Source organism: Hesperophylax consimilis, chromosome 27 (genome assembly GCF_061612785.1).
Source record: "Hesperophylax consimilis isolate HC1 chromosome 27, BYU_Hcon_1.0, whole genome shotgun sequence".
Taxonomy (NCBI): domain Eukaryota; kingdom Metazoa; phylum Arthropoda; class Insecta; order Trichoptera; family Limnephilidae; genus Hesperophylax; species Hesperophylax consimilis.
In genome coordinates, this window is record NC_142862.1 from 14,010,377 (window position 1) to 14,028,958 (window position 18,582).

General features: G+C 34.4%; 1 protein-coding gene across 5 annotated transcripts in view; it reads right to left on the minus strand.

Annotated features, from left to right (window-relative positions):
* Positions 1-2,364: 2,364 nt before the first annotated feature.
* The window catches only part of Rbcn-3B (WD repeat-containing protein Rbcn-3B), a 140,718-nt gene continuing 124,500 nt past the window's right edge, over positions 2,365-18,582 (minus strand). For 4 of the 5 annotated variants that reach the window (XM_089648035.1, XM_089648033.1, XM_089648037.1 and 1 more), the window contains 7 exons: positions 13,588-13,650; positions 10,847-11,029; positions 9,609-9,735; positions 8,592-8,835; positions 7,783-7,909; positions 6,932-7,102; positions 2,365-5,500 (listed from right to left, as the gene is read on the minus strand). In XM_089648035.1, the coding sequence (XP_089504161.1) occupies positions 5,328-5,500; positions 6,932-7,102; positions 7,783-7,909; positions 8,592-8,835; positions 9,609-9,735; positions 10,847-11,029; positions 13,588-13,650 (1,088 nt within the window). In that variant the 3' untranslated portion in view covers positions 2,365-5,327. The remainder of the gene's footprint in view (positions 5,501-6,931; positions 7,103-7,782; positions 7,910-8,591; positions 8,836-9,608; positions 9,736-10,846; positions 11,030-13,587; positions 13,651-18,582) is intronic. The other variant, XM_089648036.1, reaches the window with a different exon arrangement.

The window sequence follows — 18,582 nt, forward strand, 5'->3', positions numbered from 1 at the left end:
CTTTCAGGAGAATTAAAATCTGGGAGCTTATATAAATACGTGTTTGCAGCTTCTAAGCGCGAACAACGATTCAGCATTCTTTACGCCAAGAAATCGATAACCAATCTTTATTCCTGAACAATTTGCAAAATTTGACATAGGCACTTCTAGCATTAAGCCCCACATGTATATATAATATATAGGAGGTATATCATCATCTCTTGATAGCTTATCCATAGGATAACGTATATTAATAAATAAACAAATAAATACTTGCATTACGTAGAAAACTTGGCCTACTTATCATTAACAGAATATGTAGTAAAGAGCGAGGATTTTATAAATAAATATATGTTATCCCATAGTGACTTTTAAGTGTGTTTCTTCGAAAATTTCTAAAATCCATGCGGCGGAACTGAAATTTTCTGAAAATCTTAATACAAAAAATTAATTTTAGAAAAATTTTTCTGCTATAACAACTTCAATAATGCCATTTTTTGTAATATTAGTACCTACACCCAAAAGTCACAATCCGCCACTGCTCTTAGGATAGGATTTTGGCTCATGTGGGGTAAATTGTAAAAGACTTATAAAACTTTTCAACATTATTATTTTATTTTGAACAATTATTTTTACAAGACAATAATTTAATGTTTTCCGACAAACTAATAAAAATAATCATATTTATTAAGCATTCAGAAAGTAAATAACATGAAATACTGATAACAATAAATAATATTTCAAACAACTATAACTTATTTCTCTCAGAGGTTAGTTTAACCAGTAATAATAAAATAAATAGAAAATTTAGGCCAAGATTTTAATATGACCGATATATATATATATATTTCGAAAAACAGAAGTTAAATTGAAGAATAATAAAGTTATTCTTACAAACTGTTCTCTGACTTCCCTTAGGGAGATAGATATAACATGATAACATAAATTTTAAGAAACCATTTTTCTTAAAAAAAAATCTCGCCTCCATTTTGTCATAAATCTGAGATAATCGAAAATTAATTTTTCAAATCCATTATTCAGTTTGTTTAAATTTATCCTAACATTTTAAATATTTAATTCTCAAAAAAATTATAACACATTCTTATTTGAAAAATTAAAAAATGGAACAAACATAATATGTAATACATCTTAATTTTTGACAAATGGATTTTTAAAAAACTCTTGGGCTTGGTATAAACGATATAATAAGCAGTAAATTCGAGACAAGAGAATATTTGTGCGAATTTCACAATGCCAGAGCTTAAATATCGAGAGTTTTTATGCAGCTTTTAGAATTAAGATGAATTTTTCAAAATATCAATTTGAATAAAGCACATTTTTATATAACATTTATTTTCTTTACACATTTTTTGCATAAATTTATATAACTTTTATAATATTTAGTGACCAATGTCATGACTCCACCATGTGATCATCCATCTTCTCTGCCTACCCAAACGAGACATGGCGCGACATCATATTATAAATAACATACAGACTTTAATTAATTCTATTTTTATTAAAACTTAAAGGACGCTATGTATATGTATAAGAAATGGCTTTTCAAAAGCAATTTCATATCATTTGATAACCAATATAATAAACTTATATCAATTATACAGCGTGACTTTGTACTTCATGCAAAATATTTAGGATGGTTTGTTTCACAGAATTTGAACAATTCATCAAATTTCAAGTTCGGTTATAGTTCTGTTATTATTTCAGATCTGTGAAGCAACTGGCCCATAGAGACACAATAACAGATCTTTCACGAAACTTTATAATTAACATTGAAATCTGATGAATTGTTCAAATTCTGTGAAACAAACCGTCTTAAGACTATGAACAGGAAACTTCAACTAACCACAATAACTATTTTGTAACATTACAGAGATGATAAAACGTGAGTTAATAATGTAACTTATGTATGGCTATCTTTTGTTATATTTTACCATAACGGTGCGCAAATATGGAGGTATTTTGCAGGATTTATTAGAAGAATTGATTTTTCTTACAAAAAACAATAAACAGAATAAAAAAATACTATTTACAGCAAACGAACAATAAATTCAGCAATGGAGAAAACTAACGTAAACAATTCACATGGCTTATAATTTAGGTGAAGTTACATTTATTAGTACTAGTAGATTAATACACAAAACAGTGATTGCATAAATATTTTGGTTTTTAGACATGTTTATGATCCATAATATTATCTCCATACATACAAATATATGAAATATCTGAAAACTTTTAATGTAAATAATTAAGACTTACCACGGCAGTACCTATTCTATTAGAAGTTTGGAGTATTTCCGCTTTGCAATATAATCCAAATAATGGAATATTTCCAAATGTATCCGAAAACGGAAAACGGAAAATGGAATATGCGTTTAAATATTATGTATTAGAATTTTTTTTTTTTTTTAATAAAACATATTTAAATGGCTGACTTTTTTTGTAACTAAAATTGCTGAAAACGAAAACAAAAAACACGCGCATTTTATTAGATAAACGTATTACAAAAGTTATTGTCTCACATTTTGTTATTTCATTTAAAATAATTAAGTCGGAATGGTTTGGTGGAGGTGTACATTTTAATTCTTCTATGGTTAACGTCTAGATTTGAATATAAAGCGTAGGGTTTTCTATTTCAACGATTTCTATGAGACCCTTTGAGCTGTTTGAACAAATTAGCCTGAGGGTTTGTAGTAATTGCAAACTATATAGAATTTTTTCAATATTTCACTTTAAGTACGAGTCACTCTGTATAAAACCTTATTTTAATAGTAATAATATTATAGAAGTTTGAGTTAGGATATTAAAGAAGGAACCAGTATGGGATGGTGGCATTTTTTTTATATAATCTTAAAAATCTTAGATTCTTTGATGTATATACTGCCCGGAGCCAGTGAGACTATGGCATTCTCAATTGAGGTATGTTGGAGAGGAAGGATATGGGATAGAGGAAGGTGGGAAAGTACCTGGTTATTTAGATCTAGTCATCAAACACAACAAAAGCCAACTCACTAAATGATACTAAAAGTATTTTGCCACTACCGCCAGATGGTGATGTGGTTAAGATAACTGATTCCGGATTGAGAGGTTTTGGAACCATATCACACTGAAGTGGAAAGAGCTAGAACACACAATTAGTTTGAAAAAAAGCTCTTAGACTCCACAGTTCCTTTTAAAGGTACAAACTTCTTATTTTCAACATTTAACAAGAAAAATATATGTTATATAAACAAGAAAATTTTTTGATGACTACAATATTAGTAATAATTATAATACACAAAGTTTCATTGGAACGCACTGAAGAGATAAACCGATAGAAGTGTGTTGATGTGCTCAAAGTAAGGTCAATGTTACCTTACTTTGAAAAAACTTTGAAACATCGAAATTCTTTATTGAATTTCATTGGTCGGTCAGGGGCCTTAGGAGTCGAAAGGTCTCATCAAAATAAATTAAATAAAATGAAGGTAAATTGGGGAATTCACTTTTCACATTTCTAAGGATTTTCTGTTCAGTGTTGAAACGGGTTTATGAATGATCAACATAGCCAATATAAGACGTTAAGAACGGGTTGTTTCACAGAATTTGAACAATTCATCAAATTTCAAAGTTGATTTTCAAGTTTTGTGAAGGTTCTGTTCAAATTCTGTCACCATCCCAGTTTTGTGAAATAACTGGCCAATAATGATATGATAACAGAACTTGAAAATCAACTCTGAAATTTGATGAATTATTCAAATTCTGTGAAACAACCCATCCTAAATAAGTTATCATACCTTTTTAATCAATCAGCCAAAAAAACATTTATAAAATAAAGAGAATGTACGGACCCATTTATTTATGACTGCTTTCACACAAACCAAGGGATAGTCAGAGAGACGCTATTGCGTACAAATATCGCGTCAAAACGTGTTCCACTATTATCATGCGAGTAGCAGTGTGCGGGAACCGGATTTGGTACTTTCCGATGGTTTTACTAAACGAAGGTAAAAGAAGTGAAATCAATTTTTTCAATCAATTGTCTCATCTAAATGGGATAGTCTTAATTCTCTACGAATCAGTTTCAATTTTGAAAATGGAAATTAAAATAATTTTCTGTTATAAATATAATATAAAAGGTAGGTTAATTTTTTAATGTCTCCAAACAAACACTTCCAATTTTGAAAATGAAACTTATTCAAAGCAAAAGTTTTAACATTCATTGAACCGGAGTTACAGACGGAGCCACAACAAAAACTAATATGTATTGCGTAAGTTTAAGTTTTAGGGCACAGGGGACACATCATAGACATATGAATATTAGTAGACCTGCCCTAATGATTAAAAGTGTATTATTCCCCACTCCCCATACCGGTTCCATTGGAGCCGGCTGGGCTCGCGTATGGCCTCAAGTGAATTTAGAAAACGTGACGTCATCATTCTTGTGCGAACTATGGTCGAGGCATCATCGGTTCATTTTATGAAATAACACGGCAAAACGGTGGCTTGTGATATGAAAACTTGTAAAAATAGATGTGAAAAAGAGAATAAACCCAATTGTCGTATTACATTCCATATATAAGCATTATTTTACTTTATTTTAAGCATATTCACATCGTATAATATGGATCAGTTGTAGAAACATATACTATCACTACGTCTGGACGCGAAACACAAAGCTGGTTGGTTGCTGGGAAGTAAATTATGAACATTTATAAAAATGTCTTAACTAAAGACGTAAACGAAATATTCGACTCTGAAAATAGAAGAAATTTATTTTGCAGAATTTAGACTTCGCAAATTTGTTCATAACGTGGCGAGTAATTTGCGCTCCCATGTAAAAATGTCTATTCATTCAAAAGCAGATTTTACTTTTAAGAACTAAATGGTGATATTATAATGCGAGATGCCTATATACTGTCAGATTGATTTATTGACGAATCACAGTCAGCTTTACCCCCTTCGTTCTTCAAAAGTTGATTTTACCCCTCATCTTTAATTTCTAGTCTATATATTCATATATCTGTGGGACACATAGATAGAGACAACTGCCTAAACATTTGAATACAATTCTTTTAAAATTTTTAATTTAAAAATTATTATAAATCCACTTTATTGGGACGAGCACATATGAGCTTTCTCTGAATTCACATATATCTTTGTTATTGGCGGCCATCTTGGTCGCCATCTTGGCTGTGTCTGGCTTTTTATAAAGGTTGTATTGATTGAATTGGCCTTTTTTCAACTGAAATTCAAATACGATTACAATTCTCACTATTAGACTGTTGATTATCCAGGGTATGACGGTATAATAACTGTGATTTATTTAATATTTGGTTTCCAACTTAGATGTGTTAGACGTTGAACCTGGTCTCGGAGCCGTCGGCCAGTGTGAGCGTGGCCTGGCGCTGGCCCGACCAAGTCAAGCGGGCGAGGCGCGCGGGGGACAGGCGGGCCGCATCAGCCAGCGGGGCCGTGCTGTAGCACTTGATGCAGCGGGTCTGAGGGGCGCCCAGACCAAACATACCTGGAATTATCAATATTTTATAGTACAGTCCTCTCTCAATAATCCATCACCCCAAAACACGAGATATTCTCAATCAGGGAGGTATATATTTACCCTTATGGTGGTTTAAAATAACATACTGTTGTACACCGTTATTGTACGGTTGGTACATATTACTTACTGTTCCTTACTTTGTAGTTTTCTTCACGTTAACCCTCTGCTTGCTGTACATTATCTAATAAACATGGTTTTCATTAAAATCTACGTTGATTTGGAATCTGGAGCGTTCATCATGGAGAATCCAAATACATCTTCTGATCTTGGGCTTTTACCGGCTTTAGTCTTGGGGAAAACATTCTCAAGGCCATTCTTAAACTATCAAGAAGAATATTTGTGGAAATGAAGCTGAGATGATTTGCTGCGGAAAAGCCGTTTCTTCAACTACCTACGATTCACACATCCAATGGTATCACATCATTCTATAACTCCCCTTTTGGCCAGACATTTTAAATTTAGGATGCAATATTTTTCAATATAAATCTTAAATGTATAACGCTTCTTTCATTCTCTTTACACAATCATTCATAAAATTTTAATTTTTTGATATAAAATTAAAGTGTCATGTTTATGCTTGCAAGAAGACTCTATTTGGTAAACTTATTTAAACAAAAAACATGGCAGAGCGAAACACATCCGACAGTTGCTAGAATCAACGTGGGAAATGCCCATCTCATACAGGATCCCACTGAGAGACAGCCTGGGTTCTCATTGCCTCGCAAAACCTGGTCCGCCATCAATAGGTTAAGGTGCTCCCATAGCCGCTGTGGCCACATGATGCACAGATGGGGCCTTAAAGAGTCGGCGATGTGTGAATGTGGTGCGGTGCAGACCACCGAACATGTGGTCAACGAATGCCCGCTCCATTAATTCCCCGGCGAGATTGATGAGGTCCACATGGCAACCCCTGAGGCCCGCAGACCTAGATGTCCCCCTCTGATCCCCCCACCATACGAAAGAAGAAGTTGCTAGAATGCTCAGAAGACTAACCAAAATGTCCTAAAACAACAATAATGATTATAATAAACTTTTTTTTCATATATCCAATAACATTATTATTCAATTTATAAAAACAGCTTATTATTAAAAAATTTCTGTTGTGTAGTTATTATTACGTGTGACAGCTGTTTCGCCTTCTGAAGGCCCCAACAAACTGTGGTTAGGCCACTTACAGACAATCGATTTATAGTATTTCCCTATCCACCATATTATTTAATTAGTATCACTACTCAAAATATTGATATGGAAAGATACAAACTGCTTACTCAGATGTAAAAGCAATGAATCCACCTAGATAGATTTCGCCGTTTACCCATATTTTTAGATTCTATAAATTTGGCACGTTATGACAAGGCGCCTGAGCAGTGGTCGGGTGAATGTGTTATGATGGTTTACCTGTGGTGGTCTGCCAGAAGTTGAGGCGGTTCTCATTGCAGGAGTAGGTGACGAGGAACTTGCCGTCAGGAGAGAAGGCGCAGGCACTGAGCGGGGCGGAGTGTGCCGACAGCAGCTGGCAGCGGTTCTGGCGCAGCTCGTACATGGCCACCTGCCCGCTGTGACTGCCCACTGCATAATACACATACACAAATTAAGGATATTTTGTTAGATTAGGACCATACATAGAAAAAAAGGAGGTTGCAAACCTCCATTAGTATGAAAACGCGCACATAACATGAGTCACTAACATTGTTCAACGGTATACAACTGCAAATTCCATATACGCACAGTGTTGCCCCGTTTTTGTTTATACCTACACACCAAATGCGTAACGTTTATTGGCTCCATCGCTTTGATAGTCCGTGTAGTTTAGTCGCAGCACGGCGACAGTCGTCATGCTGCCATGCCCGTATCTCCTTTTGTTTCGATTAGCTATGGTTACGATCAGTGGTGGTTCTTCACAGGGGGACAGTGGGGTCAGTCCCCACCTGGTATTTTCAAAACCTACTAAAAGAAAAACAGTCAATGTTGATGGTGCTAGCACTCGATGGTGTAGTCTACACCAAAATGAATGAATTCTTTAAACATAAATGCAATCAACAAATGCAGAAATAATTAAAATTTATTTCAGTTCATTTTCAAGCGACAGGCTTCCGCTCCACGCTATATTATGAAGCTTACTGGCGGCAAGCGGCGATCAGCGACCACACCGCCCAGTCTGACCAGCGGACAGCCGATCTGCGCCATAATGGAACATATTGGAACATAATGAAACATAATGGAATAATATTGCAATGGCCAATACGTACCGGCAATCCGTCTGGTTGCGGGACAGTGGGAGACCTGGTTGTAGCGGCAGATGGCCGGGAAGACCTCGTTCAAACCCTTGGACTTCAGATGGGACTGATCCACACAGTGAAGCACAATGTCCATGACCTAGTGGAAGAAATCATACATTAATAAATACTTAAATCAAGAGTTTTAACACATTTGGCGAACTGGGCGGTGAGTCTGTATCTTTTGCATTAACGCAGGTTAAATCGGCATTCAATGATTTGCTTCTGACATACATACCAGACTTACCCTCCAGGAGTTCATATGTATGTACGTTACACGACTCAGTTATTGCCATGCAAAAGATAAAGACTTACCCCCCTGAACCCTTAGCTTCTAACCCCATATATATTGCAAGTATTCTTTCATGGGCCTTTAGGTAGTCAGTGCAGAGAACCAAAGATATTGCTTCCCTCATTTCAGGTCTCCAGAAACATAATCCCAGGTGGGTGGTTACTGTTTTCCAGAACCACCTATTTTCCAGTATCAACTTTTCTGGTGCTTTGTGCGAAGTATTTTATTACTCCAGGATCTTGGAGGAAACCCAAATGTTCTCATTATTGCCATGCTGAGAGACCACCACTTAGAATCAATAAGTTCCTTGAAATGGCTTCAGCAAGACCAATAACAAAATTTGAATAGTTAGCACTTCCCATCCTCCCTTTCACAATCTCCTTTCTCTCTCCGCTTCATACTTCAGAACATACCATCATAGTCTAACTGGCTCTGGAGAGATGGGAACCTTGTGAGAAATTATCGCCATAAATAGATTAAACAACTTTACCTCTACTAGTAACTCCTGCACCTCCGGCAGCTGCCTGTCCACCAGCAGTTCTATCCCGCGCAGCACCTCCGCCCGGGAGCGGTAGAGTGCACCCCCGGGGCCTTGGGGACCACCTTGCGCGCCGCCCTGCGCCCCCGCGCCCTTTTCGCCACCACCCGCCGCCGGGGGCTGGTTGCCACCCGCTGCCAGCTGCACAGCCGACCGAGCTACCTCGCGGGCCATGGTCGTGATGAATGCTGCCGGTCTGGAGAAAGAAGAACAGAAGTTAGAATAAGAAAAGGTTTGGATGATGTTCCAGGGTTCAAGCTGCCGAAATGACTTTTTTTTAACCTATAGGGTGTCAAGAAATCCACCGTGGATTTGTTAGTATATTTAAACCTATTTAAAATGCTCCTAGCGTACAAAGATAAAACTTATTCATTTTGCAAGGAAATAATGTTTCTTAATATTATCTAGCTTGCAAACTTTAATTTTAAGTGATTGACTTGCAAGTCACAAATTATGTGTCAAATGTAAAGAACGCTTATTTGGTTGGAAATCATAATAAGTAAATAATATTTTTTTATAACATTAGAGGAAAAAAAAAACATTCCTCTGAATATAAGTAGCTATCCTGAGGAAACTACATAGAATGGATATGTTAGATTTTTTTAATGTATATATATGCTTATTATGGGAGAACATTGAAAAATAATAAATATTAATCATATCATAATATCTTTTATCTTATTACTAGTGAAATATATATATATGTATATCACACATTGTAAATTTTTTTATTGAATAAATTGAATATAAAAATAAAAATAAATATACATGTGGGCTTAACATTGAATCGCTGTTATTCTTCATAGAAAATAACAATTGGCTTGGAAAAGCATTAAAACGCCAGAAGACAGAATTCCACTAAAAAATCTGAGAATGATTCAAGAGGGGACGACCAGTGGGCCGCTCCAGGCAAAGTTAGAAGAAGCATCTCAGAAAATATGAAAAAATAATAAACATGTGAATGATTACCTGGCTGTAGCGATGAGTGTCAGAGCATGTCTAGCAGTACGGCAGGAGTCTGCCTGGGGTGTTAGCGGGAGGCCATAGGTCATGGAGGGCACCAGCTTGTCTGCATCGCAGCACATGTCCAAAAGACCTGCGTAAACAATTGTCTTTCATGATAAAGTAACTCAGGTGTCCCACAGGGATCAGTTATATGTCCACTTTAATTCTATGAATCCACACATTGGGTGGTAACATCTTGAAAAAGATTGCAATATATGCAAAAGATGAATAATAATAGATCACAGGTTTTCAAACTCAATAATCATATTTAGAAGTATTTTTATTAACATTAAAAGAATGCATTGAATTTAAACTTATCTAATGTGAAGGATTAATCTGATGAGTTTGTTAACATCAGGCTCGAATTCAATTAAAAACAGCCAGATCGCCGCAATCACTTGCAGCCGATTTCTCTTGTTAATTAGCAACGTTGCTACAACACTAAAACTTATTAGAACTTGATTACTACAAACGCGACACGAATTGAAGGTGGATAGTCCGATACAGTTTTCCATACAAACTTTGAGGAACCAATGACAGTGAAAGAAAAGATATAATTCCATTTATTTTCTTAATTTAACAACTAACCAACAAAGTAGCGAATACCCAGTTTTGATATGATTTTTTTTTTTATAAGGAAATAAAACAAAGTATTATTATTTAATTCAGCTAGATGGCATCAGATTTTTATAGATAGAATTTGTCTGCCATCACCTCTCTAGATATCCTTATCGCTCCCTAAATTTCTTTGAGCCTTCTACTGCCGCCCAGAAAGCATCCAGCACCTACGAGGGGAAGTTAACGCCCACTTTGAGAAATACTGATCTAGATGGTAATCTGTGGAGCTAAGAAACAGAGTGAGACAAAAACCAATATGTTTTCATAATAACGTGAATCAGGTATCCCACGGGGATCAGTAAGTTCATTTTCCGAATCCAGTTTCTGGGTAATAACTTTTTGGAACTTCTGGAATTATCAATTTTATTAATAAAAAATGTGTAAGATTACACACAACTGGGTTTGTGCAGCAAGAAAAAGGGAGAGAACAGAGCATAAACGTTTTTCATGAAAAAAGTGTCATTAGGTCCCATTTTATTTAGTGAATCTATATACATATTGGGGTATCAAGACCAGGAGAAAAACAAATGATAAGGTAAAATAAATGGGTAAAGTCAAACTTGGTAAAATCATCAGTGACTCACCAAGTAGCACCTTGCTGACGTCAAGGTAGGGCTCCCAGACAGTGAAGCCCCTGCCAAGCAGGTCCACGGCAGCCCTACGCAGGGGGGTGTGTGCAGGCAGCTTGGCAGTACCGGGGGCCAACACCAGATGGGCCAGGGCCAGGGCTGTGAGGCGAGACAGGCTACCATGGCCCACTCCAAAACCTGGAAAGGAAAAAAAAAACTATTGGTCACAAGAAAAACACATTTAAAGCAAGACTACTTCAGTATTTTAGCGTAGTTTGTTGAAAATGGAAAACCATTACCCAGACTTCACTATATAGGGCATATAAATAATGAATTTAAGTCAACCGTTCTAAAATAAAATCCGGACTACAAATATCAAGTATTTAATTCCATATTTTACTTGACCGGGTAAAATCTATTTTTAATATACATACATATTTCTTTTTTGTATACACATGTATTTTACTTGATTGTTTTATTCATACAATATTACATGTGTATTCTCTTTACCCTCTATTTTACATTTGTTTATATGAACATAAGTTTACGACTATACTATACAGGGTGTATCGGCACGTACCCGACAAACTTTAACCAGCTATTATTTTTCGGAATTATTTTTTTTTTTTATTGAGTAAAACCTCAAATTGTAATATTTAAATATTGAAGACAATATTAGTGATTTCTTAAACGAAAATCTGAAACAGAAAAATCAGAAAAGGAAACGGTCACATCTGGGACTCGAACCCAGGACCCTTGTCTTTCCGGGACAATGCTCTACCAACTGATACAGTTAAAAGTGACCGAGTAGGATAAGGTCCCATTAGCGCAGTTGGTAGAGCATTGTCCCGGAAAGACAAGGGTCCTGGGTTCGAGTCCCAGATGTGACCGTTTCCTTTTCTGATTTTTCTGTTTCAGATTTTCGTTTAAGAAATCACTAATATTGTCTTCAATATTTAACCAGCTATTTCTTGGCACATTTGGACTAAAAAATGTTATGGGCACTTTGCTGTCTGGTAACATTTTTTTTTAATAAAAAGTTTATTATTCATATTTTCACCACATGTCACCAATGTTTTATCCTTTGTCAAAGTTTGAAAACCCGTCTGGCAATATTTTGTTCGAGTTTCGTTGAATAAAGTACGTACGTACCTACGTTGGCGCGCTTTTACAATCACAACGAAATGGCACGGCACCATTCGTCTCATTTTTAACTATTATTATTTAGTGTGTACGAAAGAGCGAGGACACTTATTGACACTCTTGCTAATAACAGCTGTTGAACACAAGAAACAATGCAAATGACAGTGACGGAGTGGATTTTTTTATTTATTTTTTGTTTTTAATGGAAAAAAAATGTTACCGGACAGCAAAGCGCCCATAACATTTTTTACTCGAAATGTGCTAAGGAATAGCTGGTTAAAGTTTGTCGGGTACTTGCCGATACACCCTGTATAAATAACCGCTATTTGATATAAATAAGTAAAAGTAGAACATGCTAAATAGATGGTAATCATTCTCAGTACACACGATTGATTAAACATGTTTCGTTTAATGCATAATATGCTCCATCTTATCGAGAATCAAATGCCGACGTTTCGAGCGCTGTGCAACTTATACTTAACGTAAGGAGACGGTCTTGATTTTAAATTTGGAGACCGTTGTAGCATCTGTTGACAAGGGTAGTTTTCCAATGGCTTAACACTCGAGTGATGGGGTTTTTACAAAATAAATTGCTAACATGGTTTTTTCAAAATAAAGCCAGCCGTCTCCCGAAAAGGAACTGAAAAAGAGCTAAAACCTTGCACAACTAAAATTTTTCTGGATTTCCCAAATCGAATTTCGAAGGATGATTCCACACATTTTTTTCCAAATCTAATTTGTTCTAATCTAGGTTGCTAGAGAATTTCAGGGAAATATTATTCCCCACATTATTGGATGAGGAGGGGGGGGGGACCAAGTGGCTTGGCACCAAGATTGGTCTTTAATCACGACACAAGCAACATTTTCCGCTTACTGTGGTGGTAGTAGGAGATTTTAAAATATTGTCAGGTTATTCATAACCCAGGAATGATTGTCTTTCTTTAAAAAAAAAAATATGAAGATTTCTGGGCATTCGTCTTTGGATTCGACCGCACTCATTAAAAAAAACATATCTACGAATATTAACATGGAAACATTTAAACTGTTAACTATGGTTTGAAGCCAATGAATCCACCTAAATTTTATGGCTTATCCCATATTTGTAGGTTTTATAACTGAGCTGTTTTTGGGAATTTTGAAATAAATTAGAAAAAATTGTCTACCTAAATTTAGGCAGCCATCGCTCAAGGCCTAGAGCGATGAGACCTAAATATGGGTAGCCATCGTTCGATTGGTTATATATGTTGATTGTCGGCGTAAGAAAAGTGCCAAGATAAATAAATCCAACTGTTCGAACATCGTTTCAATTATGTATTAATAAATACTGTCTTACAGTTTGAAAAGCACATTTATTAAATGCAAGTGGAGATGCTGAATTGTGAAACGCATTGATTTAAAGCAGGATTAATCTTTACGTTGCCAAGAATCAGCTTAAATACTGAATTTATAATTTATAGTATTAAATACAAAAAAATATCTCAGTGACCCCTCATGGTAACATAAGTTTAGTTTTGCATCTTGACATGTCGAAGGTTAAGAATAAAGTTTGTCCTAAAAAAATACAGAAAGCAAAATATAAACAGCAAATGAAGCGTATTTATCGTAAAACATACCTTCCACGACAGAGTTCTTCCTTCTAACATCGTCCCCTTGTCTCCTCTTGTTGTTGGCAGCGCCTGTTTGAACAAATATGGCAAAATATGTGCTATATTAAATTAATGCAATCATGCAAATGAAAAACAAAAACAACATGCTCGTCGCAAATTAAATTAAAGTTATGTTTTATGAGGATGCTTATTATCTTATAAGGATTATAATACAGGGTTTTCCAATAAGAGGTGTTATTTTGATATTCAATCGTAAAAGATCAATGGTTTCGTTACTTGTGTGGCATGTAGCGCCGTCTTGTTGAAAGTAAACGTTGTCCAGATCAATACCATCCAATTCCAGCCATAAAAAATCATTAATCATCTCTCGATAGCGATCCATTCACTGTAACTGTTGCTCCAGCCTCATTTTCGAAAAAGTAAGGTCCAATGACTCCGCCGGACCATAAACCGCACCAAACAGTCACACGTTGAGGATAGAGAGGCTTTTCAACAATAACTGTTGGGTTTTCCGAGCCCCAGATGCGACAATTTTGCTTGTTGACGAAGCCACCGAGGTGGAAATGGGCCCCATCACTCAAGATGATTTGCATTTGATTCACTCAAGTGAATTTTAATAATTTCAATGCGTTGTTGAAGCGTGTATCGTTCCATTTTTATTAATGGCGTAGTTTCTATTTGTAAAAGTAACATCTACCGAAATAGCGGGCTATTCAAAATAACACATCTTATTGGAAAACCCGTTACATAGTGTAGTTTATTGTTTATTGTGGTATTTTAAGTAGGTACATAGTTATCTATGTCCTAATACAATCCTTATATACATATAATTATGGTAACACATTTAAAATGAATCAATCACATATTTTCTTAATTTAATTTTAAATGTTTTTATGTTTTCTTCTGATTTTATTTCTTCTGGTAGCTCTCCAAATATCTTCAACGCTCCGTACATCAATGACTTTTGACTCTGTGTTTTTTTCCTGAAGGGGAGTCTCAATTCATTTCTTTTCCTTGTCTCATGTGTGTGTTTGTTCTGCAATTTATCAATTTTTCTCAGGAATTCACTAGACGTATGACCATTGATTATCTTGTAGATTAAAAATATGGTATTAAAGTAAATAATTTGTTTAAATGACAAGATATTTAACTCCTTCAACATGTTCTTAATTTTTGTGTATCTATTTTTCTTCAATATGGTTCTCATTGCTCTATTTTGTAGAATTGTCATTTGTTTCATTAAACCGTCGTTGGATAAGAATAGAATGCTGCTACAGTAATTTATGTGTGGTACAATAATTGCGTTGTACACATTTTTACTGGAAACTGTGTTAAGGAATCTTCTTATTCTTCCCAACAGTGAGATTTTTTTGGCAATCTTTTTAATAATTTGTTTTGTATTTTGAGCAAAAGTTAATTTGGAGTCAATTATTACCCCCAAATATTTCATTTCAAATACTTCTTTCAATACTTCACCGTCTATCAATATGTCTTTTTTTGTTTGCGTTACTCGTTTTCCAATGTTCATGAATTTTGTTTTGTTTACATTCAATTTAAGTTTATTTTTCTTCAGCCATATTGATATATTATGTAGGTCTTCATTGAGATGGTTCATTATGAGTTCATAATCTTCTCCTGTTATATAAATCAGTGCGTCGTCTGCAAATAATCTTATTTTACAATGTTTCAATACTTTCACCATATCATTAATGTACATTATAAAAAGAATAGGTCCGAGAACCGACCCTTGTGGTACTCCCAATGTAATCTTTACTGGTTCGGATATTGTCTCACCCACTTTTGTGGTTTGATATCTATTACTTAAATAATCCTTGAACCATTTCAATGCCTTTCCTTTTATTCCATTTTTAGATAGTTTTTTAATAATTATATCTCTATCTATCGTTTCAAAAGCTCTCTGAAAGTCCAGGAAAACTGCGATCACATATTTATTTTTATCTGAGTCTTGTTTCCAGTCCTCCAGAACTAGATTGAGAGCCATTTCACAAGATTGGTTATTTCTAAATCCACACTGTTCTTCACATAATATATTCCATTTTTCTATAAAATCAACAAGTTGTTTTTTTATTATATGTTCAAGTATTTGTTCATACTTAGGGAGCGTGTTCACTGGTCTATATTCTTCACATTTTTTTGTATTTTTTATTTTCGGTATTGGGATGACTCTTGATATTTTCCATGATTGAGGGAACTTTCCTAAGGTGATAGATTCATTTATAAAATTAAGTAAGTAATTCTCAATGATTGGTAATGATTGAATTATTAATTGTATTGTTATTCCATCAGGACTGGGTTTTGATTTCATTTGTTTCAGAATTACTTTTAATTCCTCCTTTGTTATTTTTTTAATTTCCAATTCTATATTTCTTTCTTCAATTTCATCATGAACATTATAAAAAATATTCGGAATACTCTCGTTAATATTTTCAATACTTTTTATAAAATAATTGTTGAATTTATTGGCTATATTTAACCCATCTGTTCCAGGGGGGAATATTATGTCTTCATATGCAATACTGTTATTTTCATTTTTCAGTAACGATTTTATTGTTTTCCACATTTTCTTCTGATCTCCCCTTTCTTCCTCTATTTTAATTTTGTAGTATTCATTTTTTACACTTTTTAATTGAGTGGTATACCTGTTTCTATAGATTTTGAAGTTTTCCCAGTTGTCCGAGCTCCTCGTTATTTTTGCTATTTTATACAATCTGTCTCTTTCCTTTTGCATGCTTCTAAGTTTATTGTTGTACCATTTATTTTTTGATTGGTTCTTAGTTTGTTTTTCTGGTACAATTTTATCAATTGAATATTTTATATTTTTTATGAGTGTTTCTACCTTCATATCAAAATCTAATTCCATTATTCCATTCCAATTTTGTGCTCTGAGTTGTAATCTAAGTTCTTCTTCGTCATATTTTGCATAGTTCCTGTAAACTTTGGTTTTTATAAAATGTTTTTCCGTATTTCTATTTTGCTCTATAATTTGAATTATGGAGTGATCTGTGATTCTGGGTGAATCTAAAAGATTTACCTGTAGTTCAAATACATTTGTTATCACCAGATCAATTAATGTACTTGATGTCAGAGTAACTCTAGTGGGATCTTTTACCAGTTGTTTCATCCCATTGAACTCAATGATATTTTTAAGTTTTTTTGTATAAGTGTCTGCATTTTTATTCATGTTTATATTGAAATCTCCTACTATAATATTCGGTTGTCTTTCTTTGATGTTCTCTGAACACCATTTTTCGAAGTACGTTAAGAAATCCTTCATACTCGAATTAGGTGAACGGTATACAATACAGTAGACCCCTTTTTTTAAGCCACTTTTTACTTTTATCGCCAACATCCACGCTGTTTTATCGTGTTGATCATTGGTTATTATTTCAAATTTTATATTTTGTTTGATTAATAGAATTACTCCACCCGTATGTCTGCTATATGAGTTACATCTTATAGTATTGTACTGCGGAATATTGATTTCATTATCTTCTATGTCTTCTGTGACATGTGTTTCACTTAACATAACCATTTGTGGCTTTCTCTCCTCTAATAATATTTGGAGCTCTTCATGGTGTGATATAAGGCTTTGTATGTTTAGGTATAAGATCTGTTCCTTCAGCCTAAAAAATCGATTTTTTTCATTTCTATTTCAACTTTTCTTTTATATACTGGGCATTCCTTACTTGTAGCTGAATGATTTGTATTAAGTTTGAGTCCCAATCTTTTATTTGTCATTATGCAGTTTATACATTGAATATCCTCATCATCTGTGCATTCTTTTATGTCATGTTGTTTTGCACATTTAGAGCATGATTTTTGATTTTTGCATTCTATTGCCTTGTGGTTATATCCATTGCACTTAAAGCATCTCATTATATTTATGTTATTGTACACCCGGCATCTGTCCCACCCTATATATATATTTTCGGCCTTTATTATTCTCATGTAAGTGTTTCCGTCGACTTCCGCATATACTGTATAATTTATCTGGTCTCTTTTATTTTTAAACTCTTTTATGTAAGTTACTTCAATATTTGAACTTTTTTCGAATATGTCTTCATTTTGTGATTTTATTTTTGTTTCGATTTCCTCTCTGTCTTGCTTCTGTGTTATTCCAACAATTTTGATACTTGGTTTCTTCGCTGTAATTTTTTTAATATCGTATTTGTCTCCTAATTTTCCCTTTACCTCTTCACACATCTTGTCTATATTCGACGCATTTTTACATTCAACTATTATTCCACCATCTTTTGCGTTTCTTACACCCGTCACACCGCAGTTTATGGGATCAATATTTTTTTTAATTTCCATTGTAGTTTTGACATTTTCTTGTTTATTTTTCGGTTTAATCATTACCGTAGGCTCATGTTTTTTTACTTTCTCAGCATAAGATTCATTTAAAGTTATTTTTTTGAGGTCATTTTTCAGGTCGTCGCTTTTATTTTTTATGTTTTCGGAGAGACATTTATTTTCACTTATCATTTTCTCACATTTTGTATTTAGTTCTTCATATTTTTCAGAAAAAAATTTCATCTGTTTCAGGATAATCAAGTTCTTTTCTAATAATTCATCCATTTTGTTCTCATAGATTTTGGATTGCTCTTCTAATTTATTTTCAAAATAGGTTTTCATTAAATCAAACTCCTTTCTGAACATTTTTTGAATACTGTCAGATAGATTTTTTTCATTTGCATCTTGCGTCACATTTGCCCTGGTAGAGCGCGTAGTGGCGGTATTCAGATTGGTTGTCATGGCGTAGTGGCGGTATTCTGATTGGTTGTCATGGGAGCAATAGCTGTAATTATAGCAGCACTTTTAATTCCCGACTGCACCTCACATATAAATACGTTTCTCACTGCACCTTGCCCAGGTACTTTGTCTATGGTAGTTGTCACTTGTCACACACACTACCAAACACTAAGGTCAATGTTAAAGTTGTCAAAATTATTAGAACAAAATTACGCATGTGTTTACAAC